Source organism: Phoxinus phoxinus, assembly GCF_949152265.1.
Source record: "Phoxinus phoxinus genome assembly, chromosome: 9".
Taxonomy (NCBI): domain Eukaryota; kingdom Metazoa; phylum Chordata; class Actinopteri; order Cypriniformes; family Leuciscidae; genus Phoxinus; species Phoxinus phoxinus.
This window is the reverse complement of record NC_136884.1, coordinates 6661429-6680152: the sequence shown is the minus strand read 5'-3', so window position 1 is coordinate 6680152 and position 18724 is coordinate 6661429. Positions and strand designations below refer to the sequence as shown.

At 38.2% G+C, this 18724-nt stretch overlaps 2 protein-coding genes and 1 long non-coding RNA gene across 5 annotated transcripts; 2 read left to right on the top strand and 1 right to left on the bottom strand.

Annotated features, from left to right (window-relative positions):
- Positions 1-45: 45 nt before the first annotated feature.
- On the bottom strand, positions 46-11858 carry elapor2b (endosome-lysosome associated apoptosis and autophagy regulator family member 2b). 3 transcript variants are annotated; one of them, XM_079624387.1, is made up of 22 exons: positions 11619-11858; positions 9581-9701; positions 8588-8777; positions 8311-8458; positions 8131-8220; positions 7944-8049; positions 7703-7852; positions 7437-7525; positions 7180-7360; positions 6961-7089; positions 6789-6879; positions 6602-6704; positions 6296-6433; positions 5952-6215; positions 5692-5865; positions 5345-5534; positions 4140-4236; positions 3939-4040; positions 2878-3004; positions 2615-2793; positions 2362-2530; positions 46-1303 (listed from the first exon to the last, which is right to left on the bottom strand). In XM_079624387.1, exons 1-22 carry the CDS (start codon positions 11715-11717, stop codon positions 1232-1234), a joined length of 3009 nt encoding a protein of 1002 aa, XP_079480513.1. In that variant the 5' UTR covers positions 11718-11858; the 3' UTR covers positions 46-1231. The 3 variants fall into 3 exon arrangements, with proteins under 3 accessions (XP_079480513.1, XP_079480515.1, XP_079480514.1); XM_079624388.1 differs by having other exon boundaries at positions 442-1300; XM_079624389.1 differs by lacking the exon at positions 8588-8777 and having other exon boundaries at positions 11619-11856.
- LOC307004860 lies at positions 6131-9722 on the top strand. The gene is made up of 3 exons (XR_013799158.1): positions 6131-6263; positions 6615-6720; positions 9586-9722. It is a non-coding gene; the product is annotated as an uncharacterized lncRNA (long non-coding RNA).
- A 786-nt stretch (positions 11859-12644) lies between the features above and the next one.
- On the top strand, positions 12645-18362 carry dmtf1 (cyclin D binding myb-like transcription factor 1). Its single transcript, XM_079624338.1, has 17 exons — positions 12645-12921; positions 13429-13541; positions 13639-13764; positions 14203-14294; positions 14411-14510; positions 14613-14689; positions 14782-14939; positions 15048-15080; positions 15170-15279; positions 15871-16099; positions 16191-16342; positions 16417-16569; positions 16695-16780; positions 16888-17046; positions 17151-17357; positions 17436-17583; positions 17684-18362. Exons 2-17 carry the CDS (start codon positions 13436-13438, stop codon positions 17719-17721), a joined length of 1974 nt encoding a protein of 657 aa, XP_079480464.1. The 5' UTR covers positions 12645-12921; positions 13429-13435; the 3' UTR covers positions 17722-18362.
- Positions 18363-18724: the final 362 nt, after the last annotated feature.

The following is an 18724-nucleotide window of genomic DNA, read 5'->3' as shown; positions in this document are numbered from 1 at the left end:
TCTGGCATAAATATATTACAAAATATCCGCCTTCAAAAACTAGGAAAAATATTATTCATTTTTTATTAATTATTCATATTCCAGCATACATTACAGTTAAGCACTAGCAAAGCGGAATAATAATGATGTAAATGTAAATACATTGTGCAAACATGTTAAAACAATGAATGTTAGTGGCTAGTTTGATGGGGTTTTTTTATGCCTTTCATGCTAATTTTATAGAGTGGGATGTCCAGATAATTGATCTCTTTCTCAAACTTGTGGATTCTCAATTAGGTAACCAAGGAATGAGCAACTGTAGGTGAGTCACATCCTGTTTTTCTATGAGAAATATCCTTGCTGGTGCAAAGACCGTGGACCTTTTATTTATTTATTCTGGTGAAATGGTTCTGGTAGTCTGGAGTGCGTTTCTGTACACTTTAACACACTTGCTTCACGTTTAAAGCGCTCTTAAATTTTATTAAAGCATAAACGGAATCAGGGAGTAAAACAAAACATATATTATAACAACTTTATACAGCTCAAAATACACAACAATACAAAATACAAAGTAGAAAACTGTATTGTCTCTTGTTTCTCCCCAGAAGAGAGATGTGGAGAGAGGATGGACCTCTCTGCAATACATGAGGAAGGGCCTTTGTTTACGCTTTTAGATCTGCTGTGTGATGTTTGGCATTGAGATGAAACTAAAGCTGCTGTTTGGCGGTTAGTCTCTGTCTCCATCTGTTGGCCAAACACTGGATATAGTTGTGTGAATGCTAGTGTGTGAAATATATAACTTAAAAATTAAGATATTCTCTCAAACATACTCTTCTGCGCATACCTGCAAACATATGGTTTCATCACTGGTTTCAATTGTACACACACACACACACACACATACACACACACACGATTTAAATGTGTCTCTGATGCTCCCATGCTTGGATGGACGTGTGTGGTATATTGTTATGTGTTTCAGAGAGAAATGCCTTGTGGTATATTTACCTAACAGTATGTATGTGTGTATATATATATGTGTGTGTGTGACGCAGTTACTTTATAGGGTTAAGTTTAATTTTAGAGAGAGAGATTTCCTGCTTTTTTGAGTCCCTACAGAGATATGTTCTGGGACTTTTGACGGGGGATGACTGTAAATATTGAGAAACTGAAAAGGGAGTGTCAAAACACTGAAAACTCCATGAGTATTTATCTCTTTTTCTCCATCAGTAGTGGTCCTCTTTTTATCCAGTTATCCCCAAACCCATCTCTCTGCCTGAGAAGACTTCAGCTGTACTGACTCGCTGTTGTCTCCATCTGCCTGCTGCCAAACAAAGGTAAATAAAACAATTAAAACGACAACAAAAACTACACAAAAGCTCTGTGTGGCATGCTGTAATTACCACAGAAAGCTTGTACCATCTCTTGTTTATTACAGAAGCTCCAAGGTGCCATGAATGATTTTTCATGTCTTATTTTGTCAACTTAATTTTCTTATAATCTCAATTTCAACAAAGGTTGATTTCTTAAGGTCTTGTTTCCTTTTCTGCTACATACATGCCCAGCCCATAAAAAAGTCGCTGTTTGGATTTAAATAGGCAAATGAGTCTATGGCTGGACCATTATTACTGTGATGATTGTGTTTCTAGCATGTTATATGTGTATTATATCATTATACCCTAATTGATGGAGCATGTAGCTTTTCATTTCTTCAATAACTATGTAGGAAGACACATCATGGCTATATTCCAGAATCACAATGTCAAGATTCATCAGGCTCAAATTTAAATCCAAACAGCAACTTTTTTTGGGCCGGGCAGTGTATAAAAAAACTGCCTCATGAGTCAGCGGATTGGTGTTTATTTTGATATTTCAAAAAAAAATACTTCTTATTTTTATTATATAATATGATTGTAGGAGGTAAAATGTTGTTGCGCCTCCAGTAATATGTTAATAATATCAGGTACCATATAATACCCATTAATGCAAGTACATTTCTTTACTTTTACCTTTCTATGCATTACCCTACAAAAGTTTAAGATCAGTAAAAAAAAATTATACTTTTATTCAGCAAGGATGCATTAAACTGATCAAAAGTGTCAAATAAATATCATGTTTCCACAAAAATATTGAGGAGCACAACTGTTTTTGACATTTTTAAGAAATGTTTCTTGTGCACCAAAACAGCATATTAAGCATTCATAAAATATATTAAAATGGAAAACAGTTGTTTTAAATTATATTTCACAATATTACTGACTTTACTGCATTTTTCATCAAATAAATGCAACCTGGCTAATTTAGAAGAGACTTCTTACCGACCCCAAACTTTTAAATGGTAGTGTAAAAGATATATTTTTTTAAATCACAGAAGTAACTGACCTTGCTCGCGATAGCTTTCAGTTTACCCAGTAACGAAGGAGTATTTGAGTAGACGACATCGTCATCATTCTCCTCCCCCTCCCCCTCTGCTAGTGCACAACTGTCCGCTGCTGGCAGCTCACAGTCCTTATTGGCTGACATCACTAGTCGGGAGTATTTATATTCAAGCCTATTCAAAAAAGAAAAAGATATAAAAAATTGAAAAGCACTTTTTACATCTGAAGCTAAGTTTCCATTGACAGCTTGTTACTACCTCTTGTTCTTTTTCCAGAAATAGCATGTGAGAGAAACCAAGAGGGCGGCCATGAAGGCTCCGCCCCCAATTCCGGCCTTCACCCATTGGCCGACCACCTCACAGTGGGCAGAGGTCTTGTTCAGGAGCGGAACTCCTTTAGCGCAGAGTTTTGGCTCTTTCCACACATAGAGGGTGTCCTGTTATGAGATAGACGAATGAAAGATCATGAAGACGTCAAATAAATTGTACTAGATACATTTGTGATATGGTAAGAGATGTACCTGCACTCCTCCTTTGCACGCTCCTTCTATTGAGTGATAGTCAGCTTCAGTGCAGAGAGGACAAGCACTAGAGCTCTCCCAGAGGAAATGAAACTCACAGCCATTACATGTACCTGCTGGACACTTGCTAAACACACACAAACACACAATCAAGAAATGTCACATGAGCAAGAGTGCTGTTGCTTCAGATCAAACTCTTTTTATATAATTAAACATTTCAACGAAAAAATATTTTAGACACAATATCGGGGGTTACTTTGTATATTTTTTGCTCTGCTAACTTAGTTTCAAACTAAGCCAAAGTACTAGAATTTATGATTACGCGTCTACAAAGACACAAAGTAGTGGTGAGGCATTGCTGATTGAATCAGTGTTCAGTGAATGAATCTATTAAGTGAATGATTCAATGATTCACTCATGAAAACAGTCACTTGTAACCACTTATATATAAACTCGCAATTTATATATGAGTTATAAAGTCTGAGGGAAAAATTGTGAGTCTACATCTCGCAATTCTGACTTAATAATTTCAAATGTTTGCTCTTTTTTTCTTGCAATTCTGACTTTATAACACGCAATTGTGAGATATAAAGTCAGAATTTGCAATTGCAAGAAAAAGTGAAAATTCTGTCAAAAGTCACAATTATCTTTTAAATAGTTTTATTCGTTGGCAGAAACAAGCTTCCATAAAAAACGTTGTGATTAATGTGTTTCCGCATTGTTTGTTTAAGCAAAGAAAATGTTTGTAAATGTAATTAATCGGTCTGGCAATTTTATATTCATTGCATGTTTGCAACTGGCTTGCAAACCTCCACTGGTATTCGTATTAGCATATATATTAATTCACTCATGGGTGATATTTCATTTGTTGAGCTTTGATGATTTTTTACCCTATACAAATAATGTAACTGACTTTTGTTACACGTCCTGTCTGGGTTTTATTTATAAATAAATTATCCATAAACAAAAAAAATAAAATAATTTTTTCCGAGCTACTCTGCTATGCACATTTTAACGGAACATTAAATGGAAAAAAGTTGTGTCAAACTGAATAAATGCACCTTGGCACAGTGAGCTCCCCACGTGTGCTCTTTTCAGGACTGCACCGCAGAGTCACGACTGTGCTACGGCCGTTCAGACAGGATGCTGTGGGCTGCGGAGAGCTGAGAGTTGGGGCGAGAAAAAAGCATTCATGTTATTAATGTAATACCATTGCACACATCAACTAATAATTTTTAACAATTTAATCTTTCTTCATTTACCGATAGAAGAAGTTGATATCTGGAACTTTCCGTGACGACTCAGAGAAGAGGTCTGTGCTGGCAGTGACCCCATCCAGACTGTTATCAACAGAAGCTCCTGAGAAATGGAAGCATGAAGGAAGTGAGACGCATGTAAGCAATTCAAACACCTCTATTCTGAAGGGAACCAAACACAAAAGTGCTGTGAAAAACAGCCTTTATTGTAGATCAGGGGTTCTCAACTCTGGCCCTCAAGATTTTCTCTAACCCTAATAAACTCAATTAAGCTATTTAAGGTATACTTTTTTTGAAATTGCTCCCTATACCCGCATTTACCATTCCCTATATTAGTCCACTAATATAGTTCACTTGAGGGAGTGAATGAAAACGAGTGAGCGAATTCAGACACTTGAGTCTTTTGCATAGTTTGTACATTGGTTGTACACTCGTTGTTGCAGTGCATTATGGGATTGAAAGATTGCGCTCGATAACGTCTATGGTTTCGAGCACCATTATAAAAGGCTGTCCCCTCACATAGTGCCCTATTTAGGGGGTAATTTTGAACACAGCCTAGGAAGTTATAGGCAGGAGAGTTTGATCGAGATTGGAGCTAAATTCTGTAGCAAAGTGGATATTGAGGGCCAGAATTGAGAACCCCTGTTGTAGATTATTGCAGATTAAGGGTTTCGCTGTGACAAAGGCATTGACACAGGCTTGACACTGATCCCTGAGCAGACTTGCTTAGAGAAGGAGATAACCGATTGACATCAAATTACATTAAAGTAATTTAACGTACACTCCCATTTAAAAGTTTGGAGTCAGCAAGGATCCATTACATTTATCAAAATGACGGCAAAGTAATTTATAATGCTACTAAAGATTTCAAATAAATTCTGAACTTTCTATTCATCAAAGATTTTTTTTTATTTTTTATCATGGTTTCTACAGAGTAGCAGAGCAGCACATCAGCATATTAGAATGATTTCTGGAGGATCGTGTGACACTGAAGACTGGAGTAATCATGCTGAAAATCCAGCTTTGCAATTACAGGAATAAATTATATTTTAAAATAAATTTAAATAGAGATTTTACATTTTAATAATATTTAAAAATCTTCATCAAATTAATGTTTCAAAAACATTTTAAAAATCTCTCCGTCCCCAAACTTCTGAATGGTAGTGTTTGTTAAATAACATGAAATAAGGTTACAGACCACATAATCTCACCAAGGAAAGTGTCAGCCAGGCTGATGGACTGAGACGACAGGGCTGTTCTGAAGCCCCGCCCATCTGCAGGAATGATGGTAGATTGGCACACAAAAGTCTCAACGAAATTGTTGAGGTCAGCGGATTCATTTTGGACGTCCTTACTAGACAGATCTGTGACATTGTCAGTGCACACCGCCACCTTCTTCCCCTGCGACAGAGTAAAAAGTGCAAGCTGACTGTGTAGATCATCTTAAGAAGTAAAAAAAAAAGAAGCAATTGTTCCTGTTTCTATTTTCTATTAAAGCAATCTATTATTAGCTAGACTGAAGTCAGTTAAAGATAGATATGTTTGTGTGTGAGAGTACCTCAGTCCCACATAGACTGATATTAAACTGGTGGTAATATTTGGTTCCCTTGGAGGTGAAACTAGGCCCGTTCATGATTGACCCCACTGAATTTAAGGCACTCAAGTCGTAGGTCAAGGTTCGGTTCTGATCCATATGCGAGAAGGTGCAGTCGTTAAAACACACAGAGTGTTCCTGGACACAAAAAAAACACATTTTGGATGTTATATATAGTTATACTGTCATATATAGTCATGCATTTCTACTGATTTTACTCTTACCTTGTTGCTCTTGCTACCAGGACCGCAGGGCTGACAAGCCTCGAGCCCATAGATGTGATGCCCGGAGAGGAAGGTGTTGGACGGGCACTCCTGGCACTGGTTAGTGTCTTTGTTGATGAAGTGTCCAGCAGGACAGGGGACACAAGAAGAGCCGTCCTGCTGACTCATCATTGCACAGGCGTGGCAACCAGACGCTGAGCCATCCATCGCATTAGTCACCGTGATCGAGTAGATCTTTGCGATGTCATTTACATAGTGACGCACCTGGGAGAGACAGACAGCGAATGAGAACGTTTCCCATGCAACAAAAAGGTACTTCAGACTCATTTCCGGCGAACACTTACATCAATGGCTTTGTTGGTACGTTGGAAAGCCCATGTGTAAGACACGGAAGCATTTTTGGTCATGATGTGGGTGTATGCTTGTCTGAGTTTACTCCCTACCCATGATTCCACAACATTTGTGCTCTTCCTGTTTACATCCTACAGAGAAGACATTGATTCATGAAATAACTTCATTTATCATAATGATTGGTCCATTTGCAGAATTAAATATGGAACATTGTGAGGTAGCATACTAATTTTTTTTATTTATCTTTGCAAACTGCATAATGTTCTTCACATACTATTTATGTTATTGTTTTGTCTTACTATCATAAAATAGAGTTCACAGTCTGCGCTGCAGTTCGTCTCAAAGATAAATGTGATTCGGCCAAACTCAGTAGCTGAAGCATCATCCACAGAAGTAGGAAGTCTGAGAGAGATAAAAGGTGAGGGAATCTCTACATGTTCTGAGCACAACCAGAATTTTTACAGTAGAATTGTAGATTTGACTCACTTGAATCCAGGCACTCGTAAATTTAAGATGAGGTAATCGTTATCTGAGCCACCCACTCCACTACGAATATGGTCGCCAGCCACCTCCCAACCTACAGAAGCAAATATGATATACATAATATGCTCATATATATATATATACACACACACACACAAGTTTGTATTACACTTACCATTCATTTCATCACATTTGGAGTTGCCCACATTGAAACAAGATGTTTTCATATTCCTCGGCAGGATGTTCCACCACTTGTATTCATATCCTAAAGAAGGTTCAGTTCCTCCCGGGCATCTTTGACATTCTGTGCCAAATGAAATCTCAGTGAAAACCAAAAGTGTAACTTAATAATACACACAAGTACGTATCTATGTTTATGTGTGTGTCTATATACCTGCGGTACCATCCGAATAAGTCCCTTGTGGGCAAGGTAAACAGGTAGAAGAGTTGTGCATGTAGAAGCCTGGATTACAGGGTGGACAGTCCTCTTTCTCTGCAGAAGGTGGCAGTGTCACAGCACCGGTCACATTCTCCACGCACACCTGAGGCTCCACCCACCTGTACAGTATCTGGGTCTAAAATGATACAGTAATATTAACAAATTATCCACACAACAATTTACAACAAAACACATTCTGCATTATATCCTACCTTGCCTTCGCCATCACAGGCCGTGTGGATTTGAAAATAATCTTTCTCTGAACAAGGAGGCCTCTCTTTACACCGCGACCATCCCTCCTCTAGAACACACACACATGTAGAAAAACATTATATAGGTTAAACGTGCACTGAGAAAAGTGCGTTTAAGTTACTGGATTGTATTTGATTCATGCTAAAATGAACAGTTAACAGTGAGCTATATGTACATATGTTCGTTTGGCACAACAAAGAATGTAAGAAATGATCTGCATTCGTACGGGAATACTGCGTCTCGGAGCAATGTGTACACGAACTGGCTCCCTTTCCAGAGTAAGTATTCCTGGGACAAAGGTCACACGTGGAAGAACCTGGAGTTTTACTGAAGGTGCCCGGCCTGCACGGAAAACACTCTGATGTGTACGCCACACCTGCTCACAAAACATGTAAAAGTATAATTGATTTGTCATTAAGAAGGGTATGCGTCACACAAGTAGACATTATATTGGCAGAATCTCACACCTTCGATCTGGATGTTCTTCAAAAGGACCGGCTTCACTGGCTTGCCACCCAAGAGCATTCCCGTGGTTCTCCAATACAGAATATTCGTTCCTGTCTTCAGATTTACCTGTGACATACAAAAGCCACATTAGATGTCAATTTACTTCCAAATTATTCCAAAATTAATATAATATGCAAGATTCCTAACCGTATGTGTTCCCCATTCTCCGCTGGTGGTGAGTTTGATCCACTTCTCACTTCCTGTCTGGTCCATCTCCTGACATTGGTCATTCTGAATCTGTACCAAAGGTTATTTTTGGAGTTATATTTTCGCTTACAACGCATTTGTAGAATAAATAATCTGCAAGAAGTGTAAAGTAAAACACACAAAGAACTCGAAGAAGACGTTGCTGTCGACATATTGATAGTCAAAGGAGACGGATCCCTGCTTCATGAGATGCACCGCGTACACCAGCGACACTGTGCAGTCGTCACGATTGGATTCCAAGTGAGTTCCCTGAGCTGTCCATGAAGAACTGCAATTGAACAACACAATGTAAACGGCTAGATCCAGATCTGTAGAAGCATAGCAAAATCCTAGAATAGAATATATTGATATATAAACAGAATATATATTTCAGATCGGCCTGCAACTTGGCACTGACTTGTTGCAGGTCAGTGAGTCGTCTCCTGAACCTCCTGAGTCCAAGTATGTGGCCAGACTGCTGAATCCCGCAGGGATCGAATCCCACTGGTCGAAACGCACACCACTGCCCAGCGAATAAGAGCCAGCCGCACATGATGTGCACTGCTGGGAGGACATCTCTAAAAACTCCCCAGCTTCACAAGAAAAAGCTGTGCAACAAATAAGAACAGACTATGTTTGCATACTGACGCAATACACTCTTAAAAATAAAGTTTTTTTTATTGGTAGCGATGGTTCCATATTCAACTTTTAACAATCATGGAACCTTTCTATTGCACAAAAGGACCTTAATAGTAAAAAAAGGTTCTTTAGATTATTAAAATGTCCTTCACACTAAGAAAAAAAAAAAGGTAATGCTGTGAAATCCTCCTTTTGAAACCTTTATTTTTAATAGTGTACACATAAAAGCGGACCTGTAAGCCGAAGGTTGTGGGTTCGATTCTCAATACCGGCAGGAAACAACTGAGTTGCCCTTGAGCAAAGAACCTAACCCCCAACCGCCAAAATGGCTGCCCACTTGTGTGTGTGTGTGCGTGTGTGTTCACTACTCACTGCTCCTAATGTGTGTGCACTATCTTGGATGGGTTAAATGCAGAGGACAAATTCCGAGTGTGTGTTGCCATACTTGGCCTTCCCGTCACTTCACTTCACAAGTACTTTTGATAACTAAATATAAAACCAAGGAAACGCTCCCAGAGCTTTTCTCAAAACCAACTAGTTTTGTAATTATTTTTAACAACCTGGTTTCAATGTGATTTTGTGTATCCAAGAAATCAAAAGTATAAAAGAATAATTTTCAATTCAATTGTTTTTTTTCCACTAATAAGTGTCCAAATACTTTTTTATCTTCATTTTGAACAGCATAGTGTGCTTTGACTTAAAATTAAATGCCACTTGGTTTTATATTTCAAGTAAGGTGGTGCATTTTCATTAAGCGTGTTTCTTGTCTTACTGCAGTCTGTGCCTCTGACTGGCTCTGGCAGGCCCGTGCAGCTCCCCTGTCTGTGAGGAATGGCAACTCTCCATCTGGAGCCTGTGCTGTCACACTCTGTGTACTCAAAGTAGTAATCTGTCTGAAACACATGCAGATATCGACATATTCAGACATATTTGCATCAAACACTATGGTCATGAAATGTGCAATGCTGCGTTTAAACATATGTTTGTTTTTTGTTCATAAACCACCAAGATTTTTTTTTTTGTAATGTTACTACTACTCAACATATGTCTGAAAAACATTGACCTATTCATACATTTACAGCAGTGAATTGTTTTGTAATTGTTTTTGCACATTTTGTGTTTCATTTGGTGGCAAAGGCAAAGCACAATGGTTATTTTATTTGAGCCACTGGCACAGTTTATCCCTTTACTGCACAACTATCATTATGCATAAAACAAATTAAAACATTTAAATAAAACAAAATTCAAAAGTAATTCAAATGAAATAAAAAATATATAAAGGTAATCTCTAGCAAAATAATTAACATGGTTTCATACATTCAGCAAAAAATATATGTAATCCTGGATAAATGGTAAATGGACTACATGTACCTATCATTAAAAAAATGCTCATCTTTTTTCTCATGCGCTCTACTCAAAAACACAGCTAGCTTTACAGAATGTGCCCTTTCTAAACATATGGTCACATGACAAAATTTCTGACATTTTTCAGATTAAGCCGGTGACACAAACTCCCAGGCACGTGTGTGTGTGTGTGTGTGTGTGTGTGTGTGTGTGTGTGTGTGTGTACACGATGGGAGGGGGGATTGGGACGATCTGTCCATCTGCCTTCTGTCCCCGGACAGTCACCAGGGCAACAGCCAGGAGCACTGCGATTGTTGTCATGACAATCACTCATTGCTATTGGTTGTGGATGGAGTCTGATTTACACTGATAACAAACTGAAATAATGAGGCCACTAAATACCTCCTGTGTGTGCTGCGTCTTTGTTGACAGATCTGTTATGGAAATCAGTTTGTGTTCAATGCCCTAAAACACACACTGAATGTTCTCCTGTCCTTTAGGGGCCCACAACACACACAAAAGCCAAATCCACTAGATACACACACAAAGGAAGAGCACATGCCATGCATTAAATTACATAACTTAGCACAAAATGCTGTATAATTGTGTAATGAAGTTGTTGGCAACACTGCCTTCAGTAAGGTGATAAATGCATCCCCACAGAGGTGCTTGTCATCTGGCAATGCTTGGTTACAGCACACACATTATCACTAATGATGCACCTGCACCTGCCACTATTGCCCCAGCCAGCCTCCCTCACATATGCTCTTAAAGGAACAGTTCACCCCAAAATGAAGATTCTGTCATCATTACTCACCTCATGTTGTTCCGAAACCGTATTTTAGATATAAAGAACGTTATATACATTAAAAGCAAATGGCAACTGAGGATGTCATTCTGTCCAGAATTCATTATTTTTTCCTTTGTGGTGTTTTAATAGCACGTTTTTGTATGCAAACATGTCATGGATGAGGCAAATCCGTGTACTTCTACAAAAACAACACCACAGTCAAATCAAATGGAGGGTGGAGATCCAGAGAAGTCATTCGCGTTGTATAAAAATGTTTGAAGTCCATTTTACAAGCTCTAAAACAACTGCAGCGCATAACGCACAATAATCGAGCTGTCATCTGATTGGTCAGCTGAGTACCGCGTCATCATATTATAGGATCCTCGCCAGTATCGGATCTACCCATTTTAATGTCAATAACAAGATGTTCTTTTTGCTTTTTCGTCACGTATTTTGTGCAAAAATAACCATTATGTTTGTGAATGAATAAAAATGAATAACGCATAAAAACAATAAGCATTTTAGAAGCTCACAGCTTATCATCCGTATAACATTTAAGAATGCATTTTAAATAGTTATATCATACGCAGAAACAAGATTTGTATAGGTTGTGACTGGTTTAAAATGGTCGCGATATTTAAAATATTTTACAGAAAGGTGGCATGTTGTCGTTTACCTCTTTACACTGTGGCAGGTTCCCTGACGCTCGTGCGCAGAGGAAGAGGGTTACAAAGCGCACAAAATAACAGGATGTCCAAAGCGCCCTCTTCTCCATCTCATAAAGGCAGGATTACAGGAAAACAAGGAATGCCAAGGATCTAAGTAAAGATAAGGAGGTTTCGCGATGTCTATGCATAAACTACAGGCTGAGATGCGAACACTCTGCTCGCTGTTCAACGATAAGCTCCCACTGTAGTTGCGCTTATGGGCTTTGATTGACAGGGAGCGTCTGACGTCACGCTAGTCTAGTCTCCCTGTGTCAAGTCACATCTTTTATTTAGGCCAAGTTAATCTTTTTGTAATACCTCAAGCATTAAGTTTCCACAAATGACAATGTTCCACTAAAAAAACCTAATATAAATACAATAGTTTATAAAATGCCTGGCATAGGATTGTTCAATGGTAGGCTATATGCATAAAAAGTTGAACACTCACATGATGCTCTTTTATTATTTACAGTGACCCTCAGTAAGACAGTCATGTTTGAAGGGCACCCGAGAGACAATGCACAATAAATAATTCAGTAATATTACACCATTACACAATCTCATTTATTTACTGTCATGATATAAACAAAACAAGTTAACCAACAGGAAACTACAGTGCAGTTAAGTGGAACTTCATGCCATAAATCTATCCATCTATCTAACAGACCCTTCGTTATTTAATTTTTATGTAAGAATATTGTAAGACTGGCGGTGATCATAACTTTTACACTATAACAAAGATGAAACCTATAAAGGAAAATCACACATTTTAATTTCAAAATGCGTGCAGCAAAAATATTTCGTTGTTAATTTGAAATCAAGTACACTATTGTATATGACATTTCAACTCATAAATGTTCTAGCAATGTTTTTCTAGGTAAATAAACAAATGAATAAATCAATATTTGATTTGAACAAGCCCCATAATCAACAGCAGATGGCGCTGCTGATACAGCCGCTAATCTGATATCCTTTCAATCTGGTTTCAATGCATCAGATGTAATTCAAATACGTGTGTTTAACCTACATAGTAAAACCTTTAATTCTACAGACGAGTATTATGTAGATATAAGGTGTCAAGCCACATAAACGTGCACGTTAACACACTCGAGCAAAAAAAACAAACAAAAAAAAAACACGGAAGTCACCACCGGGCTTCTGTAGATACTTCCGCTCTGAATGAGGAGAGGAAGAAAAAAAAGCGTCTTTTCCTCCATCCTGGTATTTGCCTTCATCCTGGTCACTGCGAAGTCCCCGTACCCAAAACAGGAAGTAAGTACCAAAATCATAGCTAAATTTCACTTTCGCTCGCCCCTGTGCGCTGGACCTGTATTGTTTTATTCTTTACGTTAAAAAACAATGCACCGACATCGAATAAATGTCGTCGCTACTTCAAGGCGTCATGATACACATAAACATGGCGTCTCATTATTCCTCATCTGCTTATATTAAATGAGAAGATAGGAAATGAACAATAAGGCAATACTCAGAATGGTGTATAATATTATTTTATGCTGATATTATTCAGTTTGTCCACAAAAAAAATATTTAATGAGATATCGAGTAGTGCATTTGTGTGTTTAATTCAAGTTTACAGTGCACTGCCACTGTCTTATGGATCTATGGTGAAAATATATACAGCAGCAAACTGTCTGAATTAAAATGCCAACATTTTACATTCATATAATGAATATTCAGTTCAATAAAAAGAAAGTGTTTATGCTTACCTTTAGCATATTATAAGTGAGTCTGTCTGTGTGTCAATTAATGAACCTGTAGGCTGAGCATGAACACAGGGGATGTCCCGGCAACTGTGACCCTTGAATCCGTCAATTCTGTCACATTTACTCAGGACACTGATGGAAACATAATTCTGCACTGCCCTCAAAATGGTAAAACACAACATGTGACCTCATTCTATTGTGCTTTACTGTCTTGTATTGTAAGTATTTGTTTCTATAATATTCTTGCGTGTTTTTGGACATGTAGATGTGGAGGACCTGGGTTCAGACGGGACCACTGAACCTGTTCACAAACGACTGCGACTGTCCCATGAAGACGGAGAAGACCCTCAGGACTCTACCTCAACCGAGTACTCTGTTGTCACTCTGCCAAGTGAGTAGAAAAACACATGGACATGTGTGTACATGGTTTATGCCAAATGATAATGCAAATTCCTGAAAACGTTCCTGTCAGCCATCGGTCAGTTAAACAGATAGTCACTCTCCAAATGTCTTTAGTTAAGCTGATGTTGATTAAAATTTAATGTAATATTTATAAATGCATCATGCATGTCTATGTGGTGATGCAGCCTGAATCATAATCACACCGTGTTCGTTCGCATAATGCGTTTGTTCTGTATTGTATAAAGCGCTATATAAATATAGGTGACTTTACTTGACTATATCATGTCTAAATAACAAATAATGTATTTACTGATAATATTTTAATATTTAACTTAAAATTACAACAACAACAAAAATCTATTAGAGAAATTGCACCCACTAAACTGTAAAGATGGATATTTTCTGAACTGGTTTGTGCTGGTTTCAGTTACTGAAGGTGATGAAAGCTTCGAGGTGACAATGACTGCGACAGAGATGAGAGATGGGGAGCTGGAATCAGATGATCCTTCTGAAACACCGGTAGAAACCCAAGTTCATATGTTTATGAGTATCACCTTTCAGCACCTTTGCATGATTTAATAGATATTATTTATTTTAAATAATCAAGACAGATGTAAACTTTTGTTTGTCAACAGGATAAGGATTCTCCTGGGCAAAAGAAAGGTGAAGATGTATCAGCTGTCAGTCAAGCCTGGTTCACCACGAAAGAGGATAAAGACACACTGGTTAACAAGGGTGAGTTTTGGCTGAGATCTGTATTATCATACAAACTCTGCATTATAAATATAGGACCTGATATCAATATGCACAGTCATAGTATTTGTCATATATCCTCAGGTCACAAATGGAAGCAGGGTATGTGGTCAAAAGAGGAGATTGATCTCCTGATGAGCAACATAGAGCATTATCTAAAGGTGAGTATGATTTATGAATGCATCACATTTGCTGGTGGTGCCATCTTTGACTTGCACCCTCACTCTTCATCCGTCTGTGCTTCCAAACTCAGAACCGAGGGATCCAGGACCCTGCGGAGATCATCTTTGAGATGTCAAAAGAGGAGCGGAAGGATTTTTACCGCAGTATAGCGTGCGGTTTGAACAGGCCGCTGTTTGCTGTATACAGACGCGTACTACGAATGTACGATAACCGAAACCACGTAGGCAAGTAAGGACATAGTTGATTTTATTTCTCTTTTTAAACTGATTTACAAACCATATATACACCAAAAAATGTCTGTTGTAATATTTCATATGTGCTTTTCTTGTCATTTAGATACACTGATGAGGAGATCAATAAATTGAAAGAGTAAGTTGAACTATGGATCTTGAATGCCATTAGTGTAATCTGAATTTATGAGTCTACATTGTCAGATTTGGGTGTGTGTGTATTATTAGGCTAAGGGAGAAACATGGAAATGACTGGGCTACCATTGGGGCGGCACTTGGCCGGAGTGCATCGTCTGTGAAGGACCGTTGCCGACTCATGAAGGACACATGCAACACCGGTCAGTTCCTCCAAATTTTCATTTGAGTGTTTTCTATTATATTAGTTTCATTTATATTCGTTTCTATTATACTAGGAGAAACATATCCATTTAAAAATGGATTAAAGATACATTTCTATGTTTTATATATAAATGTATATGTATGTATATATAATATATAGAAGATAGAAATGTATAGTATTATTTTTTATATAATATATAATGGATTAAAGAATTTTAAATATCTTTCTGTTACATATAATTTTGTATTTATTAATGAATTATTACAAATAATTATCATTAGTATAGTTATAGTAATTATAAATTAATTAATTAATAAATAATAGTGTTTATTTAATTGTTATATATATATTGTATGTTTATTAAAAACATTTTTAATTGTTTTGTATTAATAAAAAAATATAAAAAATCATAATATTATTATAAATTATACCATTATATATTTTATATCTAAAACCTATTATTAATTTACATATTATATATATATATATATATATATATATATATATACACACACACAACTATAAAAAAATGTTGCTTTTGAAAAAGGTGTGGGTGACTCTAATATCTTCTTAATCTCCCACGCGTTAGGAAAATGGACAGAGGAGGAAGAGAGAAGGCTGGCAGAGGTGGTCCACGAGTTGACTGGCACGGAGACGGGTGATGTTGTAACTCAGGGAGTCTCTTGGGCGTCTGTGGCTGAACTTGTCGGCACTCGTTCAGAGAAGCAGTGCCGCTCCAAATGGCTCAACTACCTTAACTGGAAACAGAGCGGTGGCACAGAGTGGACCAAAGATGACGATATCAACCTAGTACGCAGGTCGGTCACAGCAAAAGGGCCAGCATGGGTGGTACTGTAAATCTGTTCACAAACTAAATGTGAATCATTAATCGTAACTCTGTATGAGCAGGATAGCCGAGCTGGAGGTGGAGGATGAAAATGACATTAACTGGGACATTCTGTCTGGTGGATGGAGCAGCGTTCGCTCGCCTCAGTGGCTCCGTAGCAAATGGTGGACCATCAAAAGACAAGTGGCCAATCACAAGGAACTTCCCTTTCCCGGTGAGTCTTCAAAGTTCAGCGTGTGTGCTATAATGTGAGTTCAGACTCTGAAGCAGTGTTCTCTGTGTGTGTAGTCTTGTTGAAAGGGCTGCAGGATGTGGTGGAGGCACCGCCGTCTACGATGAACAAAGTCGTGGTGGTCGGTTCCCGATCGGCTAATGCGTCGCCCAGCCCCGTCACTGCACTGCAGATCCCGGTCCAGATTCCGGTGCAGATCACACATGTCTGTGAGTAAAAGAATCATGTGACTGTGCTTTCAGTGAACTGCAGGTTGAGGAGACATCTAGAGGAATTATGTGAGTTTAATAGATTCAATGTGAACTGTTACAATGCTCATTTCCTCTTTACACAGCTTCTTCAGACGGTGCAAGTGGCACTTCAGACAGTGAAACCATCACATTGAACTCCGGAGCCTTACAGACCTTTGAATTACTGCCTGTGAGTATCTCAGATTTAATTTGGATCATTTTTGGTTTTAAAACTATGATGATTATTAAATAATTTCAAGCTGAATTTCTTAATAATTAGTGTCATTTCCTCCCTAGTCATTTCACCTGCAGCCCACTGGCACCCCTGGAACTTATTTCCTCCAAACAGGAACCAATCAGAGCCTCCCACTCACACTCTCTGCCAATCCCACGGTCACACTCACAGCTGCAGCTTCGCCGTCTTCACCAGACCAGATTATTTTACACAGCCTCACGGTAAAACTTCTGTGTGCATAAGGGCTATTATAGTTAACTAAAACTATTAAAAACACATATGTTAATTGAAATAAAATAACATTATTTTCTCTTTCCTCATCAAGACTGACACTGAGAATGTGACCGTTCAGATGTCCCACCCTGGCATTATCATCCAGACGGTGACCTCAGAGGACCTCTCGGACCCTCTCGGCCAATCAGAGCTGGAGGGAGAGCAGGAGCTTGTGAAGGAAGAGCCTTCGGAAAACCAAAACAACTCTGGGGAAGAGGAACAGAGTGATGAGAGATCAAATGATATACAAGGAGAAAAGGTATCATCTTTTTCCAAACTCCTTCCAGAAATTCTCATGCCACCTTCCTGTTAATATAATTCTCCTTCGTTGGTTTAGACTCTAGACTCTCCTAAAGTGGAGGAAACAGTAGAGACTTCTGGGATGGATGAAGAAGCCGTCCTCATGGTTCCGTCTCCAAGCAGCTTTATTCCATCTAATCAAGACCTCAGCACCAATTCTGTCCTGCCCCTTGGAACGCTGACAGGTACTGCTGTTTACCAGTCGACTGACTGACTATGTTTGATCAGTTATTTAGAAGGCTAACAGGTAGTGAAAGTACTCTGACCATTTGTTTTTCCATGCAGATCCCATTCTGGAGAACCAGGAAGAGGGATCAAACTGAAGCATCACTATTGGAACAACAGAACTGTTGTCATGGTAACCAGGATGGGAATTCCAGCACAACAAAAATACACAAAACACTGACTTTAGTGGATATGTTCCTTTATATAGGGACAAATGCCGCATGCAGGATCGTCCAAACTTCATAGTATAGACTTGCGTGCATCAAAACACTTTTTCAGTATTTATCTATCATGCAAGTTCCTGAGCCTCATCTGTGTCTCAGTGCAGTTCAGAACATGAAATAATCTGATTAAGCAACTCTTGTTTTTTATGGTGTATTTAAAATTATGTAATGCGTTCATTATTTTAAGTGTTACAGTTTTTTTTTGTCAGATGTATATCTAGATTGACTAGCTTTTGTTGCCTACTTTCCTGCTTAACAGTAATACTTGATGAAGCTACGTGAAGCTGCACTGTTGATATTAAAGAGGTTGTACATGAATGTTTGTGTCATTCCAAATGTCCACTAAACTAGATGGCCATAATTTATCATCAAATGGTTTAAATATTTACCTTACCTGTAAATTAGTGCCTGTGTGTTTATTTATTGAATAAACAAAATGTCACCACTTGCATGTCATTCATTGATGTTTACCCATTCAGATGATCTGTTCTTATTAATAAAATGAATTGGACTATAAGAGCTCAGAGATTAGGTAACAGGGCACAATGTTATTGGGTAAATCTCCTAAATTACTGTGCCAGAAAAGCTTGTGTTTTTTGTTTAGTTTGAGGTCTTAAATGATCAAATGTGTAATTACTGCACCATAAATTCCAAAAATTATGATTATGGGGTCCGGCTTGTGAACATGCATGATAAAATACTCAGTTGTCTCGCCTCCGAGTCCTCAGTTTTGTGGTTTAATTTATTGATGCAGATACATTTATTGGCCACAAAGAGGAAGCTGATGAACACCTATTTTTCGCCTAGTCTTGGTGTACAAAATGAGCAGAGACTTTTGCTTTGAGTTTGCAAATATTAAAGCAGGCGAGATGTTTCG